This window comes from Electrophorus electricus, chromosome 7, assembly GCF_013358815.1.
Source record: "Electrophorus electricus isolate fEleEle1 chromosome 7, fEleEle1.pri, whole genome shotgun sequence".
NCBI lineage: Eukaryota > Metazoa > Chordata > Actinopteri > Gymnotiformes > Gymnotidae > Electrophorus > Electrophorus electricus.
This window is the reverse complement of record NC_049541.1, coordinates 24,952,286-24,974,224: the sequence shown is the minus strand read 5'-3', so window position 1 is coordinate 24,974,224 and position 21,939 is coordinate 24,952,286. Positions and strand designations below refer to the sequence as shown.

General features: G+C 45.7%; 2 protein-coding genes across 3 annotated transcripts; both read right to left on the bottom strand.

Annotated features, from left to right (window-relative positions):
* Positions 1-381: 381 nt before the first annotated feature.
* Positions 382-9,594, bottom strand: lyn (LYN proto-oncogene, Src family tyrosine kinase). 2 transcript variants are annotated; one of them, XM_027001216.2, is made up of 13 exons: positions 9,394-9,594; positions 6,287-6,423; positions 5,984-6,035; positions 5,791-5,896; positions 5,583-5,681; positions 5,362-5,465; positions 4,985-5,134; positions 4,563-4,715; positions 3,215-3,397; positions 2,637-2,713; positions 1,714-1,867; positions 1,317-1,448; positions 382-931 (listed from the first exon to the last, which is right to left on the bottom strand). In XM_027001216.2, exons 2-13 carry the CDS (start codon positions 6,416-6,418, stop codon positions 729-731), a joined length of 1,545 nt encoding a protein of 514 aa, XP_026857017.1. In that variant the 5' UTR covers positions 6,419-6,423; positions 9,394-9,594; the 3' UTR covers positions 382-728. The 2 variants fall into 2 exon arrangements, with proteins under 2 accessions (XP_026857017.1, XP_026857019.1); XM_027001218.2 differs by having other exon boundaries at positions 6,347-6,423.
* A 576-nt stretch (positions 9,595-10,170) lies between these two features.
* tgs1 (trimethylguanosine synthase 1) lies at positions 10,171-21,924 on the bottom strand. The gene is made up of 13 exons (XM_035527947.1): positions 21,567-21,924; positions 21,319-21,383; positions 20,940-21,088; positions 20,024-20,696; positions 19,475-19,610; positions 19,230-19,316; positions 18,982-19,141; positions 17,213-17,549; positions 16,853-17,035; positions 13,402-13,545; positions 12,770-12,986; positions 12,416-12,494; positions 10,171-10,474 (listed from the first exon to the last, which is right to left on the bottom strand). The coding sequence occupies exons 1-13, from the start codon at positions 21,695-21,697 to the stop codon at positions 10,361-10,363; spliced, it is 2,475 nt and encodes an 824-aa protein (XP_035383840.1). The 5' UTR covers positions 21,698-21,924; the 3' UTR covers positions 10,171-10,360.
* Between the last annotated feature and the right edge of the window lie 15 nt (positions 21,925-21,939).

Here is a 21,939-nt window from a genome sequence, read left to right as displayed (position 1 = left end):
ATTAACAATGTTTGCTCCTAAATGTAAAGAAGATAAGAGTAAACGCTTCAGGTTCCAAACAATAACACAACCCTTGTTAGGCAACTTACAATTTCCTTCAACTTTACTCTCATGGTTCCTTTTTTTTTTTTTTTTTTTTTTTTTTAAAAATTTCAGCGAGAGCCTTGGAGAAAGGCGCAATGTACTTTACTTTTAAACTAAAAGCTACATGTGGAAATGATCATAGGAGACAAGATAAGGGATAAGGAGATGGGCAGTGTTTCTTGTTCATGCTAGACTACTATACATTGTTACAAATACTGTAACAACATTTGTGCCACAATTTACATATAAAGTATTTTTCTCACTATTAAAATATATGACCCACTGTACAGTCAAATGTGATTTCTAAACTTAATAATTTATTATGTCAACCAAATGGCTTCATTGGATGGGCTTCTTCTGTAGTATAATTATTGGTAATTTATAAATGCGGTCACTAAAACTAAAAATTAAAAATACATTAAATGAAATTAGCACAACATATATGAAGCATACTTTTACAGTGAAGCAAATAAAACTTCAATTTGAAGAAACATTTTGATCTTGCTTAAAATAAGCAAGCAGATGGTAGCAAATATTAATCGTATTTACATGTATACATGGCTTCAGCTGCATCACTGCTCTTCTAATGATCATAAACTATGATTTAATAACTATGAACTATAAATGACTGTGACACTGTCCCTTCATGGTTGCTGCTGGTACTGCCCCTCAGTGGCGGTGTAGAAATCATCCAGTACGCTCTGGATGTAGTCGAACGTGGGCCGATCTTCTGGCTTGTTTTTCCAGCAGGTGGTCATAATATCATAGAGTTCAGTGGGGCAGTTTTCAGGACAGGGCATCCGGTAGCCACGCTGAACTGAGTTCATGACCTCAACGTTACTCATTCCTGCAGAGAGAATCGCAAGACAGGGCTATGGGTAAATCCTCAATAATATCATCTTAAAACACACACACACACACACACACACACACACAAATGTGTTTCTTTTCTATCAAGTACATTGATTGAGCAAAAGTAGTAGCACAGGAAACTGATGTGAGCATTACTGAACACTGATGTGTGATGCTAATGAATGAAACGAATGACGTGATATACTGTGGCTCTCTGTCATCATTTCATTTGGTTTATTTAATCTTTTCACCAGCAGATGGAGATGCGAGCATTAAATGTGAAATTTGTCATCATTGATTCACGGCTCGTGTTACCAACTAAAAAAACATTTAGTATATTTGTATGTAATTGAGACAGCGTCAAAGCCAAACGACTGTACCTGGATATGGGATTTTTCCATACGTTATAATTTCGTAGAGTAGGATCCCAAAAGACCACATATCTGATTTGATTGTGAAGGAACCATAATTGATGGCTTCTGGAGCTGTCCATTTGATGGGGAACTTGGCTCCTGCAATGCACAGGTATTGGACACTGTAACACACAGTTACTGTATGTCTTCTGTGTTCAGTACACAGAGGGAGGGGGGGGGGAATCCTCTTTGCTATCACGCAGGTCACATGTTTTTCCAAGCTGTGAAAAATGGTGAGGTCATGAACCTGAGAATAACCTGCACTACCTGGACAAAACTGAGTGGTGTAAGCTATTCTCAAGTTCATGACCTCTAACATCCATCCTTTCTGGCACAAGACACGAGGAGAGGAGGCCACACCCACCTTCCCTGGCTGTGTACTGGTCGTCCTCGATCACTCGAGCCAAGCCGAAATCGGCTATTTTGCACAGCAGGCTCTCAGACACCAGCACGTTGGCCGCCCTAAGGTCTCGGTGGATGTAATTCTTCTTCTCAATATAGGCCATGCCCTCTGCTATCTGCACATACCCAGCATATCACATAAAGCACCATACGAAAACAAACAAGTCAGCATCTCCCAGCATCCCCTTGTCAAAGGGCCAGAAGGTCTGACAGCTGAGGACTGAAATCGGAGATGTCGTGAAACCAGCTTCTGGGATAAGCGAACTTGTTCAATTTTAGCTGAGCTCATGCAGTAGCATTGTCCGCACACAGACGAAAATAGGGTATCACTTCTCTATCTGTGTCTTCTTTCATATTCAGAAAAAAGGATGTAGGAATTGGACAGAAAGGTAAGATTTTTGAATACGGTTCTCTGAATCTGTCCCTCTTAATATTATTGAGTCATTACTCTTTGACTCTGTAGTGCTGGCTTTTCCTGTAAACTGTGACTAATAATTATTTTAAAAAACCTTCCTAGTTCTCTCAGTTAACAGTCCTTTTCAGCATACCTCTTAAATCCTTGTGGTATTTAACTCACGACTTAAGTTTCACGACTGTGGACTTTATTTCACATCAATTGACAAATTTTTAAAAAGAAATTGCATGCAATATTCGGTGCTAGTGAAGACAGTGGCTGAAACATAATCAGAGTTACAGTTCCTCTTTCTCTTCAAGCAATGGAAAAAGTGACATCAGCACCAGTTTCCAAATAGTGTTTTTTTTTTTGGTTTTTTTTTAAATAGGCAAAACCCCCAACACCACCCAGAGGCCTGCTGTTACAACACACCAGAAAAGGAGAAGAACGGACATACATGTGTACGCCCTTCAGATCAGGGATTCTTTTACCTGAGCTGAGAAATCGATGAGCTTAGGAAGTTGTAATTTAGAACCGGCTTCACTTTTCAAGAAGTCCAACAAGCTCCCTAGAAAAAAGGAGAAAATATTCACTTAGAAGGTGGGGGATGTGGTAGGAGATACACACACACACACACACACACACACACACACACACATACACACACACACACACACACACACACACACACATACACACACACACATACACACACACATACACACACACATACACACACACATACACACACACACACACACACACACACACACACACACACACACAGTAAAGGACAGCGGTGTGTTACGGCAGCATAATTCAAAGAGGCAGAGCAGACACACTCCGTTGAAACAGTGACAATTTGGCATAAGTAAATGTTTACATTGTGATACCATGATGGTTCCCTTTGATGACATCTGGTTAATTTAGATATAAAACAGAACACTGCATAAACCTGTTTACTTATGCCAATTTTGAATTTCCCAGGAGTACCACGACGTCCTGATAAAGCACCCCGGATGTATTGTGAACAGAAGTTTCATTGTCCACCGCGCCATGCTTGCCATACCATTGGCCATGAACTCAGTGATGATGTAGATGGGTTCGGACTTGGTGACCACGGCATACAGGCGCACCAGGCGGTCGTGCTGCAAGGTCTTCATTAGGTTGGCCTCCTCAAGGAAAGCTTCCACGGACATGGTGCCCGGCTTCAGGGTTTTTACAGCCACTTTGGTGCTGTTGTTGTAGAAGGCTGCAAAACATAAAGTGCATCTCCAGTCAACAGGTCCTGGCACTGAGCCACAGACAAGAAGCGAAGAATTGCTGACCTCAGATGGAGAATTCCTGTGTATCGAAACCTTGTGACACAGAATAGCCAGATTCAGCAAAGACACAAGAACTGCAAACTTGTACGCGCTCCTTTCCTCTTTCGGTCTGTATAATTCTGAACAATTGCCCCTGGACCATGTTTATGGGTCTCTGCTTACAGTAAGCTCTCTCCCACCCCCTTACACACAGACAGAAATATCTATTTCACAATACTGTCATGACACCCATAACCCTGGAGACCACACAGAAACCGAAACAGACTTTGAGACCAAAGTAATTGCACCGGAGAGTCCATCTCTCCTGATGCCCTAGTCGACATCACGTTACCGGCAACGCGAGCCCAGCGCAGAAGACAGGAAAAGTGGGCGGTGACGGCACGGTGGGGTGCAGAGGGAGCGCCGGCTCTGCGGGACGGAAGGAACCTGCCGCCGTGTCGGCCATTGCACGCACGGTAGGTGCAACACGCTCACAGCAAGGTGAGGAAACAAGCTTGAAGGCACAGTGGCCTCCACTCCATTTGTATATCTCCAAAGTCAACCACTTCCTGTAATTCACCGTGAATGCCAAGCAGGAAGGAACTGCATGAATAACAACGGCATCCGAGGCAAATCCATCCAACAGCTTCCCTCTCTCACGAACCCGATAAGGGCGCTCGGGTGCGCCTGCGTTCGGCCCACGCAGACCCATGGCCGTTTGCGGTAAATCTGATGTCCATCTACCGCTAATAATCGCTGCTAGACTTCAAACAGTAAGTCATGCGTGTGAAACCTTTCTGAAAACCTAAAGTCACAAAGCAGGCAAATACAGAGTATGCTGTCACATCTAGGAAAAACAAGAATGAATTCACTCGACTTGTTTGAATATGTTGGACTGTTTAAAAATAAACCCAGATTAAATGGTTCAGAGTTCGATTGCTTGATGTATGGCGTTCAAAACCATGGTTAAATAACCTTAAGTGAACAAACAGGACGTTGTTTGTGACATCCAAATGAAGAACATGGAAATAAAGCCATTTTCCATAAGGAGTTCTCTTAACCTGAATATTTGCTGCACTTGATTATGTCAGTGTTGGTGTCTCTCGCACTCACCCATCCAAACCTCCCCAAACTGTCCGGCTCCAAGCTTCCTCACCATCTTGATGGACTCTTTGGAGATCTCCCAGGCATCTTTGTCCCATGGCTTCTGGGCTTTTGGCTTTTCGCAGGGTCTCTCTAGTTTACGACATAGCCCATCGGATTGCTCTGTGTGAGGAGCACACGTGGGCGGGTGGGCGTGCGCGCGCACACACACACACACACACACACACACACACACAAAGGCACACTTAATCACACACAAGAAACCTGGACCACTGTGACTTCATTAAGTAAAATGATCAACACTACATAAACATGTGATTAACTCAAGTCTTCATTTTTGACTCTGAATTAAGAGGTATTTTATAAAGGTACTCCTGGGTTTTGTTTTGTTTTGTTTTTTTCTGGTTTGTTTTTTTTTCCGTGAAACCTACTGTGGTAATGGTTTATCATTTTGATGATATCAGAGAATGTGATTTTGGGGGAAATGTAGTAGCCGCCATTGTCCAGACTGCGGATCTTGTAATGCTTGACAACATCTGAACCCTGAGGACCCACATCTCGGATGGACAGGGAGTAGCTTCCTGTAAAGGAATGTTATACACCTCTTATTAGAGCAAATATATGCTGATAGTGAAAAGGTCCTTGTGCCCATAAGTGGACAAATGCAACAGAAATGCATGAGAGATCCAGCCCTTGTTATGTTAACACAAAACCAGCATGCAGTTCTGCAGATTAGCATCATTGAAACATTTAAGGAACTAGTCTGGCATTTTCTTTTAGGAAATGATGGATACGGTAAGCTATAAACCTTTGGATGTTTCACTCTCTCGTATTAGGTACGAGCCAGGTTTGTTGGCAGGCGCCAACAGTTGTCTTTCTGCGTCTTTCCTCGTGATATCCTTGAAGAACCACCTGAAAAACAAGGAAAGGGATTTGTTTCTCCCCGTGCTTTAACGTGCAAACCTGCCGGCGGAGATCGCGCCCAAATCCCGCGCGAGTCAATGCCCAGTCGTGTTCTAGTGCACTCACGCTTCTGTCTCCATGGTGTCAGCCTGGGCTACATAATTGGAGGGAATGAACCCTTCCTTCTTTGTGCTCAGAGACTTCGCCTTCCACCATTCCCCATGCCTGTGAAAGTGCAGGAAAATCAAGGCAACAGAGGAGCATAAGGCGATGCTTTGCACACAGAGGTACCCAGAACACTGCGGGCTTAACAGGCCGGAAGGTGTGCACTCACTCTTCAAGAACATGCATCTTCTCCCCCTTTTTAAACTCCAGATCGTCGGGGTGCATGGCCTCGTACGGGAACAAAGCAATGACTATTTTGCCGGACTCTTTTTGCTCTGTGGAGGGAAGGCACAGAGGGTTTTATAGCATGTGCATGCACCTTCAAGACGAATTACAGACAGAGGACTATACTTTGAGCATACCTTCCATTTTTTGGAACATCTGACCAGGCAGAAGTCCTGACGGAGAATTATTCTGCAAAGGAAAAACCAAGAAATGACTATTTGACATAGAAATCAGAGGTCCTTAAAGGCATTTCTGTGCACAGGTAACAGAGAAACACATTCTAAATTCTATTTAAAATATCTAAAAAAAAAAAAAATCTAAATTCTATTGACACCCTTCTCTGACCATAACAAAGCAATTCAAATAAATTGCCCTCTAGAAGTGTTAGTCACATGTGACTTTGTGTGGGTTATTTTTTCCAGCCTGACTCTACTACTTACTATAGTGTGTGGTTTAGGGGAGGTTGGATCTCTCACATATACAGTTTTGTCGGTACGTACAGGGTCACATTTCTTTACATCAAGCATGCCGCCCTTCTGGCCTTCTCCGAGCTTGGATTTTTTACAACCCATGATTCCTGCAAGGGACAGACAAAACACAGCGTTCATGGCGGGACAGGAGCGATACGTAACAGAGGTCAGAGAAAGTGGCGAAAACTTCCTACAACCATCATAAATGGCTCAGCCGAGTCAAAACGATACCCCCTCCGTTATGTTTACACCACCACCTTTCACCTTCAAGGAGTAAATTTAACACTACACACAAAGTCAGCTGAGAGGTTTAATGGAGTACCTTGAAGAAGTGACACTATTAAAACTAATTCTGTTATTCCACCAATAAACATGGACAACAGAGAGTAAAAGGAGGGAGACCGTGATTCTGTGGTGCCAATTAGTTTATGTCAAGACACACATCAGTGTTTAGTCCATAACGTCAATGTTCTTTTATATAATGTTCAGAAAGCAAAGCAATATCTGGAAATATACCAGGAAGTTCTAAAAGTAATTTGAGGTGTAATATGTTCAGTGGCAGGGACTCAAAATGTCATGCATGAAAACACAAAAAGGGTTACACCTGGGCCCTCTGTCCCTTCATCTGTTCAATCAGTAACTAATATGAACCTGGCACATTCCAGAAAAGGTGACCTCACATGTATTAATCTTCAATAGCACAATAAACATCTATGGCTAAACCATAACTTCAAGATTAGGTAAAGGAAACTCCCGACGCTTCAACCCGCCGCTACCAAGGGTGTCAGGTTTTTTTTTTTTTTTCCTGTTTTGGTGGATATTTAATCCACTTACTGAAAGCCAAGCATCCCACAGCATGGGACAGCTATTTCACCCAAGAGTTGAAACGAAACAAAAATGTCCTCCTTTATTCAAAGAAACCTTTGTACCTTTTTATTTTTGAGAAATCATTGCCATGCTTTAAAAAATATATTTTATAAAACAGTAACCAATGAATGCTAAAGCAGTTTAGTTTACTAAGGATAAAAAAGAAATAGCTTAAGCGATGTTTGGTGTCTGCATGTGGCTTTTGGATCAGAGAAAGCCTATTACACATAAAACAATACAGCAATTGTTAAATGAATCAAGAAAAACTTTGATAGCTCAGCTGTAGACGTGATTCATGCTCAAAGACGTGCCTGAACACACCACTTTAAACGCAGTCAGTGCTCATTTGGCGTTGTAACCGGCTCAGCAATTTACCGTGAAGGACTTGCAGCCCTTAGATCCGCTGCTGTGGGTCTAGCTGAGCCATCTATTACGGTTCAAGTAGCCGAGATTTTTAGTGGTCTCTCAGCAATAGAAGAATACATACTCGCTACCTTAGCTGGACCTTTGTTTGTAAGGTGACCCCCCCCACCCACCCCACAAGTGTTAATTTCGTCTTATGGTTGGCTCTGCCCCGGTCCTCGCATCTAGAGACAACTACTGGGAGCCAGGGAAAGCGCATCCCGCTCGCTGCTGCTGCTGCAGTGTCCTGCCCGAGAACCGCGGCTGTATTTTTAGACGTCTGCAGGAAGTCGGTCGCTGGGCTATGCGGCCAGATTAGCGTGAGGCGGCAGGGAGGACACAGACGCTTCACACTTCCTCCTTCGACCATCTTCTGTGCAGCTTTTCTGCCTCGACATGAGAAACACAGAGGAGAACAGAAAGCGCAAAAGCGTAGCGACTGCGCGTAAAAGGCTACGGCGCTCGCTTGCGTTTCTGGTTTTCTGCGCACTCTCACCACGGTGTCCGGGGTACAAGTGGGTCAGGGTGACGACATAAAAGCAGCAAGATACAGGCCTGTGCTCATCAGGAATCAGGAGATGTGATAGCAAATTTAATCGAAACTTTTCAAGTCTCCCGAGACATGGTTGAGTTCAAAGCGACCAGATAGCACCCTTAAACAGTCACTAGCAAAAAGAAAAACCTACCACCTAAGCACCTTGTTAGTGCGGAACTGCTGTCGAAGTGTGATCATCAGTTAATTGAGTCTTTGATTTCGTTGACTTTACATTAGGCTATCACGAAATATCTGCTTTGATCGCTGAACGTTCAATAGATCCAGTAAGGAAATACTGAGCGGGTGTACCGCAAGCCAGGCCCTACTCTGCTATTCGGCATTAATCATTATGCGTCATTAAAACGTGAATTACAGGAATGCCTGCCATCATGTGTCATGCATTAAAACAATACGGGCTATACACGTGTGTAGGGAGTGTGTATACCGTGCTGTTGACAGTGACTGATCCATCACCTCAAATATAAAAAACAAAATAGTGTGCGTTGTGGTCACTGCTGGATAACGTTGGGTTTGGGCCAGCTGTTCTAGATATTGTGTTTTACATGTTCTATTTTAGACATCCAAATGCAAGAACAACCTTAGATCATTTAGTATGCTGATGATCTTAAAACAACAGAAAACACTTTTTAAATCAACCAGCTTTTAAACACGATACTGTCACTGGCCGTTTGCTCTACTCGACCACTTCCTCCCGAGTTTTTGAGCAACTCACCTTGTGCTAGAGAACTTGCTCTAGAATCTATGAGTGTGCTTTAAATACAACTCAGCGGAATGTAATGGATTATTCTTTTGAACAACATAAATCAAACATAAGTGATATGAAGTGTAACGGTGTTGTCATATGCCTAATATCGTCCACAACCTTCAGAAGCTGACCATGAGCCATCCAGTACCCACTGGACCTTAAGGGGTACCAGGAAAATCGGGCGGGTTTTCCCCTTCATGTGTAAAACCAAAATGCTACATTACGCTACGCCTAGTGTATCTCTCAATTATATATAGCCACGAGAAACCATGAAATCATTAAAAGAAAAAAAGATTTCATCTAGGACTTTCTAATCAAAAGCGCTGAATATCCCCACGGTGCGATATCTTCTGATATCAGTCGGAAATGGCTCACTAGCAGTTTTCTGTCCTTAAAGATTTAATTAGTGGTTTCTCACATAAACGCAACAGGTTGACAAATTCTAGAAAATGTATGCAAGCCTTCATACCTGAAGAAAAGTTATTTAGGAGGCATAAAACAACGTACCTGTCGAATGTCAAGTGTATGTATTCTGAAGCATTTACTCGGCCAAAGTAGACGAAGCACACCGTGCCACGCTCTGGTCAAACTGGACTGGATCCTCGCAGCTACAGAAAGAGGAACTTCAGCGTATTTTTCCTCATTCACTGCAACTTCCTGATACCAACCCTGGCTGTTTATCGCTTTTATTTGCATGCTCTCTTAGTGTCTGGGCCATTGAACATCTAGACAGTTCGCTTGAAGAGTACTAATCATTTTACGCGACACTCCCTCATCTTTAAGCATATGTAATAATTAACTTGAGTCTGTGCAAGCCTCTCGCCAACACTTAAGCCTTTACTGCTGCTTTGAATTCTGTATGTTAACGCTTCAGGCAGGCCCTGCAGATGGTGTGGAAGACAAACACACGGAGGAATCTTCTACTGAATAAGTCTAAAGTCCTTAAAACACTGGGATTATGGTATTTCGTGGGTCAATTCTTTTCAACTGTAGAATTTGCTCCAAGTGTTCGAGATATGTCCAAAGTACTAGTCTTAATACACTTAATATACTTAGATCACATTTGGAAAACTGACCAAAGTACAATGGCAAACGGGAGGTCACGGGAGGACACAAACCTCTAGAAGGATTAGCAGTGATAAGGCCATGTCAAAATCAGCATGCAAATGACTATACAGAGAAATATAGTGAAATTGATGATAAAGCTTGCAAAATTACTGGAATAAATCACACTGCCTTTGCATCCATACCTAAATAGCCAGGTAATTTACAGCTACTATTACAAAGGATTACATGACCAACTTTAATAATAAAAAAGATTTACAAACAGGTATCATTTCTAAAATAAACATTAACTGTAAAAGAATAAACACTAGCCAGTACAACAGACTTGCAGATTGTACAGAACAGTACAATAAGAAATGACAGATAAACACGATCAGAAATCTGATCTGGAGTGCACCAACAAGGCTAACTAAGAATCTGTCTTTATCAAACTGCCAAAGTAAGCCGTTATGGTTTTCAGCTTGTTATTCAGAAAGTTCTGCTCCGCTTCTACTTTCCCACCAGGCCCAGCAAGCGAAGCAATCTAGAGCAAAAAAGGAGATATTAATACTGAATATTAATAAGTGCAATAGCAGGAATTGTTTGGCCATTGACTTAGTAAACAAAGGCAGACCAAAACCAGGCTTCTAAAGTGGTTTCCTTACACAACAGCATCTCTGTTTGCTTTAATAGGTTTTGGCTTAATATTTCATATTATTTCACACCTACCACATACAAAAAAAAGACAAAACTATACATAAACAATGCTGTTTTATGCAAACCGTGTCTGTAACATCGTAGTAACTATATAACTAACTACAGATTCGAGCTTTTACTTCCTAATTAAATCATTATGAAATGCTTTGACTTCGTTATCAACAAATCAAATGTTTCTTCGAGTTCACGCTGGAATCTGGTTCCTCACCAATCCAGATCCCTCAGGACATGGTGGCCAGATACTGTCTGTCTACAATCATGGCCTTGCCCTCCCCCAACGGAAGGAGGTGGCCTGAACGAATCTCCTGCAGCATCACCAGGAGTCTCATGGGAGTCAAGTTGTTGATAAAGGCAATAACCATGAACAAATAATCAGTTCTGCAACTGGTTTAATCTGAAGCAAAAGCCATTTCTGATTGCACAACCATGAAGGAAATGCTCATAAATATCTCCAAAACTACTGCTCTGGAATAGTTAGAGCATTATTATAAGATTCTAAAAATGTTATTTGGGGTTCTAGTGTACTTGTTAAAGGGCCCATATCATATTTCTCTTTTAATATTTCCTTTGTGCCCACTTACAGCATTTGTGCGTTTTTATGTTCTAAAAATATAATTAATTTGTGTGTGACCATTTTACAACTTTACCTCTTGTAATTAAACAGGCCGTTTCTGTTACTATGCTTTTAATACGGATAAAAGATAAATGAGCTCTGTTCTGATTGGCAGCCTGTATTGTGTGTGTGTGCCTCCGTCATCAGGCTGAAACACCCCTGAAAACTTCAATGTAAGCGGGTGGGGCTAAACTGCCTTAGGCTGAATAGACAGAGATATGTAAATGAGATTGTTCTCAAGACATCAAAGAAAGCGATTTGAAAATGGGCTGTTCTCTGCATCTTAGATTCCATGCATAGACTGTATGAACTGGGAGTGTGCGCAGTGCGTTTTGAAATATGAACAATATTTATATTACTTCAAAATTCTTTTTTTCAAATAAGTGAGGGAAATTCAGATTTCCATGATAGGGGCCCTTTAAGGAAAGAACTGATGGGTTTTTGCTTTAACATGGCAATATTTCAGATGCCAATATGCATTCTATGGAAATAAGAACTGTGCATTTCTGAGCAGAAACTCAGGGGTTAAATGACAGTGTCTAGGAAGCGTCAGACTGGGTTTAAACTTTCTGCTTTCTGTATCCATGGTTAGCACCACCCTGCGTTGAAGTCATGATGAAAGCAGGCCTATGGTTTGGGAGCCCTGCTCTGTTCAACGACGAGCTTCGAACTGAAGACAGAACTCTCTGGAAATTTTAAATGTCGACAAATTTGTTTTTCATGGTATTGTACAGAGAGCTGTGTATCAAACAGCTCTGAAGAATGAGGTGCACTCACTGCAACACCCTGGTTGTAATCAGAATATGGAAATATTACCGCTAAGGTGCGTGTTAATCCAGTCCCATTTTTAGAGAAAACATATTTCATATTCCTGTCCAATATGCACACAGCATTCATTCAAATCTGGTTTACGATTGGCTGTGTAAGAAATTTATTTGAGGCAGGCAAGACAGATTTGCTGATGTCAGCACGCAGACTGGGAGCAACAAAAAGCCACCATCCAGAGACCATTTGCAAAAATGAGTGTGAAGGTCAAGTTGAAGCCAAATGTGTGCATACACACACACACACACACACACACACACACACACACTTCTTCTATCTCAATGAACTAAAAACACTCCATCAAACATTCCAATCTTCTTGTGGTCTTACCTGATCCATATCAGCATTCCGAGGGAGGAAATACACTATGTTATCGGAAATCATTTTGGACAGCCTGAAAATTTCAAATGTGTGGTGAGTTAAGGAATATCCCCAGATTACACGGTGCAGCAACACTATTCGAAGCTTGCACACTTGCGTTTGCTGATCTGATAATCGCGTACGTGATAATCCAAAAACAAGGAAAAACATTGGCATAAAATGCTAGTGCTTCTGACAAAGAACAGTTGGTATTATGCTGCAGTCGCACTAATGCGCTCAGGCTAAACACTCCCTACTGGCTCTCACTGTCTGTTAGCCACAGCAGCATGGCGCATTAAAACGATCGCAGTGCTAAAAGGATATCCATCGGGACTCATCATGGTCTTGATGTCGAAGACGTCGGCGCTGAGGTATTCCGGCCCTCCCCACGGAGGGCTAAGGAAGACCACGTCAGCACGCAGCCGTGGGGCTAGCTGCAGGAAGTCCCCCTGGATGAAGTCGATGTGCTGGGCCACGCCGTACACCTCAGCATTGTGCTGGGCCAGCGCCAGGCGAACTGGGTCGATGTCAATGGCTAGCACTGAGTGACAGACACAGACACACAGACACACACACACACACACACACACACACACACACACACACACACACACACACACACACACACACACACACACACACACACAGATAACAGGGTCATCTGGGGTTCTTAGTAGCTTCTTAGTCTAGTCTTCTGTTTGATAGCTTTTATTCTTAACACCCAAGTCATTGGGAAAGAAAGAAGAATCATTCAAAAATTAGCAACTTATTTTTCATTTACTTTAACCATGTTAGTATTTTTGACTGCACTATTCCTTACAGAATCTACAGAAAGATTTTATTAAGGAAGATGTAAAACACTATAATTTAATAACGATGACCCTACAACGGTTTCCCTCTGGCAACGTGCTGCACAGCGACGTGTTCAAGCCGACCACGTTTTCCCGGCGGCGTACCTCTCTTGCCAGTGAGGGCGAACTGGATGGCGTTTCCCCCCACGCCGCAGAAGGCGTCTACGATGAGCCGCGAGTCTGAGGCTGCCTGCACCCTCTGGGCGATGTGCTCGGCTATCTTCTCCGGAGTGACGGAAAACCAGCCCTCTGGACACAAACCACGGTGCACTGTGGGTACCTATACTGGTTTGTGCTCTCTCGCCCTTTTTTCAAATTTGTTTTATTTCTATCACTGTGGCTTTCCCCAAACACGTATTTTTCACCTCCAGGGAGCAATGCACTGCTGTCTGTGAGACATACCGCATATATACAGTAAGATGGGACTTAAAGCTGGATGACTGTGTTGATGTTTTGAAATGAGATCTATTCTAACGTTTGACCTTGTAAACTCACATCAGTCACTTACAGGGGCATTTATGTGCTATGTTGAAAAGAGCACTGCATTTCCATAATGAACAGGAACTGGAAACATTTCCGTAATGAATCCCCCCCCAAATAAAAATAAATAAAAAATAAATCTAGGTTTGTTTTTTTTGTTTTTTTGTTTTCCCTTTTCTGTTTTCCATTTCAAAATAGAACACCTGCTACAGCCACATCTGTGGGTAGGGGGTTGGGGTAAGATGGCCTACCGTGGCCCCTCCCACTTCCTGTTTACTGCTCACGGGTGGGCCGGGTAGAGCTTTTTCAATTTCCGTCATCATGCGCTGCTCGGTCCCCAGGTGCCGTGACGCAGGCATTGAACAGTTTAGCTGACCGAAATCTCAATTTAATTATCGAGTTGAATCAGGCGTGTCCATGCAGGATTCGAGTTTGAGGCCACATTAACGCATTGGTTCCTCAAAACCTCTGCCAAAGGGAGAGGAGAGACAGAATGTTCCAGAAGTTGAAGGATTCAGAGGAATCCGGCCATTACTTTAATAGTTTGCACATCTTTACACTTTACACTTTCCTCTCAACAGGAACATCGACTGACTCTCCCCCTGCGTGAAGCAGCCCCGGGCTGGGAATCTCGCCACCTCGCCCACTTACTCTCTGAATCCATCAAAAACTGCGTGGCTGGGCATGAGGCAGGCAGGCCGCCGTGCCCACGGAGGTGCGAGGTGCCCCCCGAGGTGCCCACGGAGGTGCGTGCCCACGGAGGACGGGAGACGCAGCCACGTCTGATCTGCACTTCAAACGGAATTCCGGACGGTTGGCAGGATCGCTATGATCTGAGCTCGGAGCAGCACGCCATGGCGGGCAGATGCTGCGTTTCAGAGATGGGTAGAAGGTGCTCTTTCTAACTTGTGTGTGTGTGTGTGTGTATAAAGGGGGGGGGGGGGGTCCTCTTCCAGTGTGTCGGAGAATGATGGAGCATGCAGGAGTGGATGACGGGAGATCTCTACACTTGGAAAATGCTGCTTTTCTTGTGCTCTCCCTGCCTGGTGCTCTCTCGCGCTCTCTCTCTCTCCATCGCTCTCTGGTTCGCTCCGGCTCTCTCCGGTTGGCTCGCTCCGGCTCTCTCTCTGGCGCTCGCTCACTCGCTCGCTCTCTCTGGCGCACGCGCGCTCTCTTTCTTGGGCTCGCTCGCTCTCTCTGGCGCGCACGCCCTCTCTCTCTCTGGCTCACTCGCACTTGCTCTCGCTCTCGCTCTGGCGCCCTCTCGCTCGTGCTCGCTCGCTCTCTCTCTCGTGCTCGCTCGCTCTCTCTCTCGTGCTCGCTCGCTTTTGCTCTCTGTCTGGCGCACGCTCTCTCTGGCTTGCTCTCTTGCTCTCGCTCGCTCGCTCTCACTCTCTGGCGCTCTCTTTTGCTCCCTGTCTGGCGTGCGCTCTCTCTGGCTTGCTCTCTTGCTCTCACTCGCGCTCTTGCTCTCTGGCGCTCTCGTTTGCTCTCTGTCTGGCGCGCGCTCTCTCTGGCTCTCGCTCTCTCGCCTGCTCTCTCTGGCTCGCTCTCTGTCCAGCACACATTCTCGCTCGCTCGCTCTGGCTGGCTCTTTCTCTCTCTGGTGCTCGCTTGCTCTCGTTCTCTCTCTCTCTCTCTCTCTCTCTCTCTCTCTCTCTCTCTCTCTCTCTCTCTCTCTCATCTATTTTTCTCTCTTCCTACATGCATCTCTCAGCTGCTCAGCCAAACCACCTGTTTCTTACAAATGTCACACGCACGCATACACAACCAGCCTTGCAAAACCACTCAACCCACTTAGATGACAAATTACTACTTTACAAATGACACTGATATTTTAATTTAATTATTAGAATTTAAAAGACTGACCCTCGATGAACTAATTTAAACTGATAAGGGTTTTATGTAAAAAAATATTCAATGACAAAAAATTAATTTTCCAGGAATGGGCGGGGAGAAATCACTCCCAAACAGCATAAAGCTGTCATAAACGTACCTCAACAGACTTCAAGCTGTAACTGCAGCAAAATGTGGTTCTGTCAAGTGCCAGTTTGAATAGGGGTTAAGTACTTATGAATGTTTTCATTTTTTATTACAATTTTTTAATCTATTGACAAATAATGAACAGTGACTTTGAAAATTTAGTGTAAGAGCATATCAGTTGGCAATACAAGTGCTGGCTGGGATAATCTGCAAGTGTAGTTACAGATAAACTGGAAATTAATCTGCAAATACAGTTTTTAATCCAGACAAAGCTTATGACTTTTTAGGGTCCTGAATGCTTTGGTGAGGCATACCATGCAAACTATGCACATTCATACAACCAATCCACATCACGCACTCACACCCTCACCCACAGCCCTATCCGGTGGCTTTCACTTTGCACCACTGCTTGGTTTGGCTTTCAGCCAGGACAGTGGCTGCGTTTTTGCGTTCGTTTTGTCTTCCTTTCACCGGTGAGTGTGCGTTGCTCTAACGCACGCACAAAAGGCGTCACAGTAATCGCTCAATTTTCATCGCTGGTTAATTCCGCACCTGGAGCGTGTGCAGCGTGCAGACGGCTCTCTCGGTTCCCCCTGTGGTCGCGGTGACGAACGCGCCGTCCGTTTTGACTCGTTCGACACGGCACCGAACACCCGACAGCGGTTGCTGGGATACAGCCTCCATTAAAAGGCGAAATCGGCACACTTCATCTGGCCTGACGCGGAATTCCACCTGCACCACGGTGGAGGCGCATGGATGCGCTCCCGCAAGGAGCTCTGGGTGGTGCAGCATGCCGGTGACACCGCCATTCAACATGCTGCACGTATGACTTCCTAAATGTGCTTCTGTGCAAAATGTGTGTGAAATGCATGCAAAGTGTGAAATACATCTACCACGTCTCACTCCAGATACGAATGTGACTTATTCCATGTTAGAAAAAACAACAAAACAAAACAAAATGCAATAACAACAAAGGAAAATAAATGATCATGTATGGAAATGCATGATTAACGAGCCTATAATTAATGCATTTGCAATGTACCGTTACTAACGGCAACAGTGAGGCACTGAAGACCCAGCGGGATGCACTGACCGTGGTCCAGTCTCACGCCCTCGTCGAAGCGGGAGAAGAGGCGGTACCGCTGCGCCCAGTACTTGGCCAGCTCTGGCTCGGCGGCGATCTCAGGAGGCGGGGCCACCTCCCTGCTCCTCCTCCCAGCAGCACGCTTCCTCTTCATCATCTTCTTCTTCTTCTTCGAGGCCCGCTCGCTCCCCGCTGTGGAGTGGCAAAACGGAGTTTGTTTCACACACACACACACCCCACCGTTAAGCGTTTTCCTTAACTAAGCCGACACCTAATGCTAACAGTTCTCGTTATGCGGCAATTACTGGGTGACGAGGATGAGGATACGCTGGTTTTAGACATGTGGTCCGGTGTACTAAGTGCACTGACCTCCATCTCCATCCTCTGTGGGGTCAGGGAGGAGGTAGTCCGGTATATCCAAGGCCGGCGGCTCCCTCCTGCGGTTAGATCCTTCCCGCACTGGCTCTGGGTCCGCTTGTGGTTCTGGCTGCAGCCAGGTTGCGGGTAGTGGCCGATCCACGTGCCCTGAATGGCCGGAACGAGGGGGAGGCGACTTTACAAACTCCTCCTCCTCTTTGCTCTCCTGCGGGCTGGGAGTACTCCGTCCAGCCCCTGCGCCTCCCCCGTGCAGGGAGGACAGGCTGTCTAATACTGCTGCCTTCTCTGAGTCACTCTCCGTTTGGACTCTCTGCAGAAAATGTTGCACCTGGGGGGGGGGGGGGGGGGGGAGATTAAAACATTAAAACAAAACACAAATAACTAAGAGACAAACACCAAGGTTCATGTGCAATACTGTGGTCAGCAGAACACACACACACACACAAAAAAACTCCAAACACAGCGGCATTCATATGGTAGGAAAGAATGGAATACCAGGAGCAAGCCACCACAAACCCAGACAGACACTGTGCCTGCAGCTACACAGTAATATACATACACAGGTCGAATTAGGACCAGTGGCCGTACATCACAGAGAACCTCTTCGTCAGTCAAAGCTGGATGGAGGCGGTGATCCCAGTCTGTTGCAGTAAAGCTCTCTCTCGACACTAGACCAGCGGATGCCTCTGGTCCCAAGAGAGCAGCGCTAGGGTCACACAGCGGGGAGCCCCGTCACACCAGAATCTCCTCCTTTCTCCGCGCCGAGCGGCAGTTGGGTTTCTCCGAGCCAGGGGAAGGCGGGGAAAGGTTGGCCGCGGGCAGCACAGGCAGTCTTAAGAGGGGAGTTCAAGAATCGGGATGTGGGCCACCAGCTCTCGCGGCCGTCTGCGGGGATGCGAAGCGTGTCTGTGGCGTGGGCGAACACCTATGGTATGTGCAAGTGTGGCATGCATTTATGTGTGTGTGTGTTGCGATTGTGTATGTGTACACAGCGCTATCAGGCTCCAGAGCGCAGGATGTGTGGATGGGGTAAACGGCCTGCAGAAACAGCTGAGCTGCTCTTACCGGTGTGTGTGTGTGTGTGTGTGTGTGTGTGTGTGTGTGTGTCTGTGGTGCAGGAGGTTGTCGCTTCCATTTTTCTACTCTCCAAGAGGCTCAGGCTGCCTGCTATCACACTTGGCTGACAGACCGGGGGACTGTACACACGCACACACACACACCTAAAATAAATGACAGTTAAGCTGTCATCGTTGGCACGTGTGCACAACATGACGGCTATAAATGACAATACAGCAATGGAAATCTGTCATTCCCCACGCGCACGCATGCACGCACGCACACACGCACACACACAGCTATTTCATAAGCATTTCATTTCAAATGTCAGTAAAGCCCCAGTATAGACGGCACAAGGTGGGTGGCTCATCATTCAGCCTGAGACTGACATCCACCCGTCACGGCCCACCCCACCAGCAACGCCTACATATGAACATAAACTTCAGGGACCTTCCCCATCATGTCTAGGACTGGGAGCGCGACCACGCCCACTGCCACGCTCTCAGGGAATCCTGGGATCGGGAGACGTCACCGGGACAGCAGCCTGTTCTTCATAAACCCACATGGGGCCTCATCGGTTCCCAGTCCGGGACCCGCAGAATCGCCCTTAAAAAGAAACGCTCAGGCATGTGTAGTCACAGGCCCGCAGCGATTGCGGTGGCCTTCTGACCTCTGAGGGTCAATGAGAAAACGGTGTCTCTTACTTTCTGGAGGGTCGGGCTCATCTCCGCCACGTTGGTCTCGCCGTCCTTGCCGTCCTCGCTGAAGAACACGTGCGTGTTGACCCTGCGGGCTGCCTTTTGTCCTGCCCGCCTCCGCGGGAGTGGGCCGTGAGATCGCCGGAACTTTAGCACACTCGTGAACCTGCCAGGGCCCAGACACAGGTGAAGGAGCTGTGCGAGTGTCTGTGTGTGTGTGTGTGTGTGTGTGTATGTGTGTGTGTGTCTCTTACTTGAGTTGGGGGCCACGCTTGAGACCCAGAGTCTCCCACACCTCCTCAGGAGGCATCTGCGCAAGCTCCTCGATGTCCAGCTCATGGCTAATGCGGCAAACAGCAGGATTAGCTGCCATGCCAACATGGGGACCATCCCGCCCACTTTCACACATTACAATTCTCTCAGACAAAAGCATAACCAGAAGCTAAAATGCTAACATGCCCAGAGTAGCGTGCTAATTGCGATTGTGCAGTCCACTCGCCTTCTTCTCGTTTTGGCTGGCTTTCTCTCTGGGGGTTCTTCGCCATCGCCCTCATCATCATCATCAGTGCCGGTGCCCTTTGCAGGCCGGCCGCCTGGGTTTGTCGCAGAGCTGGGGTGAGATTGCCCTGTTGCCTCTGAAACAGCCGGAGCAAAGCGAACACCTTTGTTAACAGAAGACCACCGCGAAGGTGTCCTGTTCCGACGCCTCAGCGGGATGACGCCGCTGTCAGAGCATCCCACAAAGTGAGACGTAGACATGAGACTCTCTCTGTGCGTTTTCAGCTCTGGTGCTCCACAGGCACACACACACCAGAGGGGAATTGTTAAAACTGCACAGGCCCATGCTGTATGCCTCTTTCTTTCAAAAGCCGACATCATGACAAGGTGAAGGGAAAAATAAATAAATAAATCCCCCCACAAAATAACCAGCCATGAGAGCCAGTCAGGAACCGGAGTGGCCCTTTCACACGCAACACTGTGTCCCTTCAAAACATGCAGCAGAAACAGGAATGAACAAGCCAACATACAAATGATGAAAGGAACTCACTGTCAGGGCAGACGGTGCCAGGAGTTGACGGCCTTTTTTCCCGGTCACCACCATCACTGGGCTCACCCGCGTAACTGCAGCTCAAGGGCCCCTTGCTGTCATTACCTCCAGCCAAGTTCAGGCAGCCCAGAAGTTGTGTCATGTCCTCTGGGTTTGTACGCAGGTGCTCCTCTACTGTCCCCGAGTTCTCGTCACAGGAAGACGGTGACTGCAGCCTCTCCGCCGCCCGTTCGTCCTCGCCGAGCTGTTCATCCCCGTCACAGGACTTGTCCACAGTCCAGCCTTGGGAAACCCAGTAGTGGAACTGCTCCCAGTAATACAGGCAGGCCTGGCTGGAGTGCTCTTCCCAGGCCTCCTTCCAGTCCGGGGAGTCCCAGGGAGCCTGAGGGGCCGTACCAGCGAACTCCGGGTGTTTCTCCACCCAGCCGCCCCACAGCAGGCCTTCTCCATGCAGCTGCCAGTACTGCGGCCAGGCCGGATGGGAGGCTCCGGACTCCGCCTCGGCTGGACTCTCCTCCGGAACAGCACGCTCGTCTCCCTCCTGTTCATCCTCGTTACAGATCTCCACGTCCGCCGTCTCCGGTGATGGGTCCAGCAGTGCGGGCTCGCGGTCGGACAGTGTCCTGCAGTGGCTCTTTTTCTTCACACTGTGTGGAGTGTGTTCCTTCTTGACCTTAGCGAAACAAAAAGGCATTAACGTTTATATGTAAAAATGTATGCTTCTATTTATTACTATTATTGGGAAATTATAATAATAATAATAATAATAATAATAATATTTCCCACATTTGTCAGTCACATTAATTTCTGTGAGCTTTCGCTTCCAAGACATAAATAAGAGTTTCCAACAGTCAAGTGCTACTTAATCATGCAGTTCTCTGAACATCATAACAAAGATCAACAGATAAACACGCACTGCTCTCCTCTGAGCTGACGAGCTCATAAACGCAACCGGTAGACCCATGTTGGCCATGAGCAGGGTTTCTTCATCCATCGCCTTTTCTTCCTCACCCTCAGAACATGAAGGTCTTTCATCCTCATCCTCATCCTCATCTTCCAAAGCGACTGGTTAGAAAAAGAGGAAACAAAATTAAAACAAGCTCAACATGTGACATGATACCAAGCCCCCGGCAAGAACGTTCTGTGCTTTAAACGAACTAGACAACTCTACAAAATGTGCCTCGGGTCAAAATATGTGTCGGGAATATTTTTTACAAATAACTAACAAAACTATTACTTTAGACAGGCACAGTTTTTCAACAGTTTGCACGAAATTTCAAGATTAACCTACATACCTTCTAATCCGTTGTCAGGCAGACACTGCAGAGATTTATAATCAGAACGATACAATTCTCGATCACTGCAATATTTACATTTGAAAAAAACAACACAAAAATAATAAACACACAGATCTCCATCTGCATTAGCACAGAACTGCTGATTAAACTGTAATGCTCTACATCTTTCTATCCTCACAACGGGAGCACACATGAAACACCTAACCAAGCTTGATTGGGTAGCCCAAGAGAACTGGGCTCCTTACTTGACAAAAGCCCTCGAATACAGGCAATAGATCGTCATTCCGTCTTCCACACCGTGATGAAAAAAGATGTCAGCTATAGGATTTGCTATACATTTGGCATTATTGATCATGATTAAGGATCCTTCATGCATCGGTTAAACGTTACCTATGAACTAGCAAACAGACCACAAAGGCCAATCTGAACGGACATATAAATCTAGGGGCCATCAAAGGAACAAATATATCTGCATAACCACTCGGCTGCTTAAAATTATTTAAAACAAAATCAAAAAAGTGAAAAATAAGGGCGCCCGTTTAGCTAGCTGGGTTGCTAACGCTAGCTAATTTACTCTCACGCGTTCTTAACGTGTATTTGTGAATTACGGGAAAAACC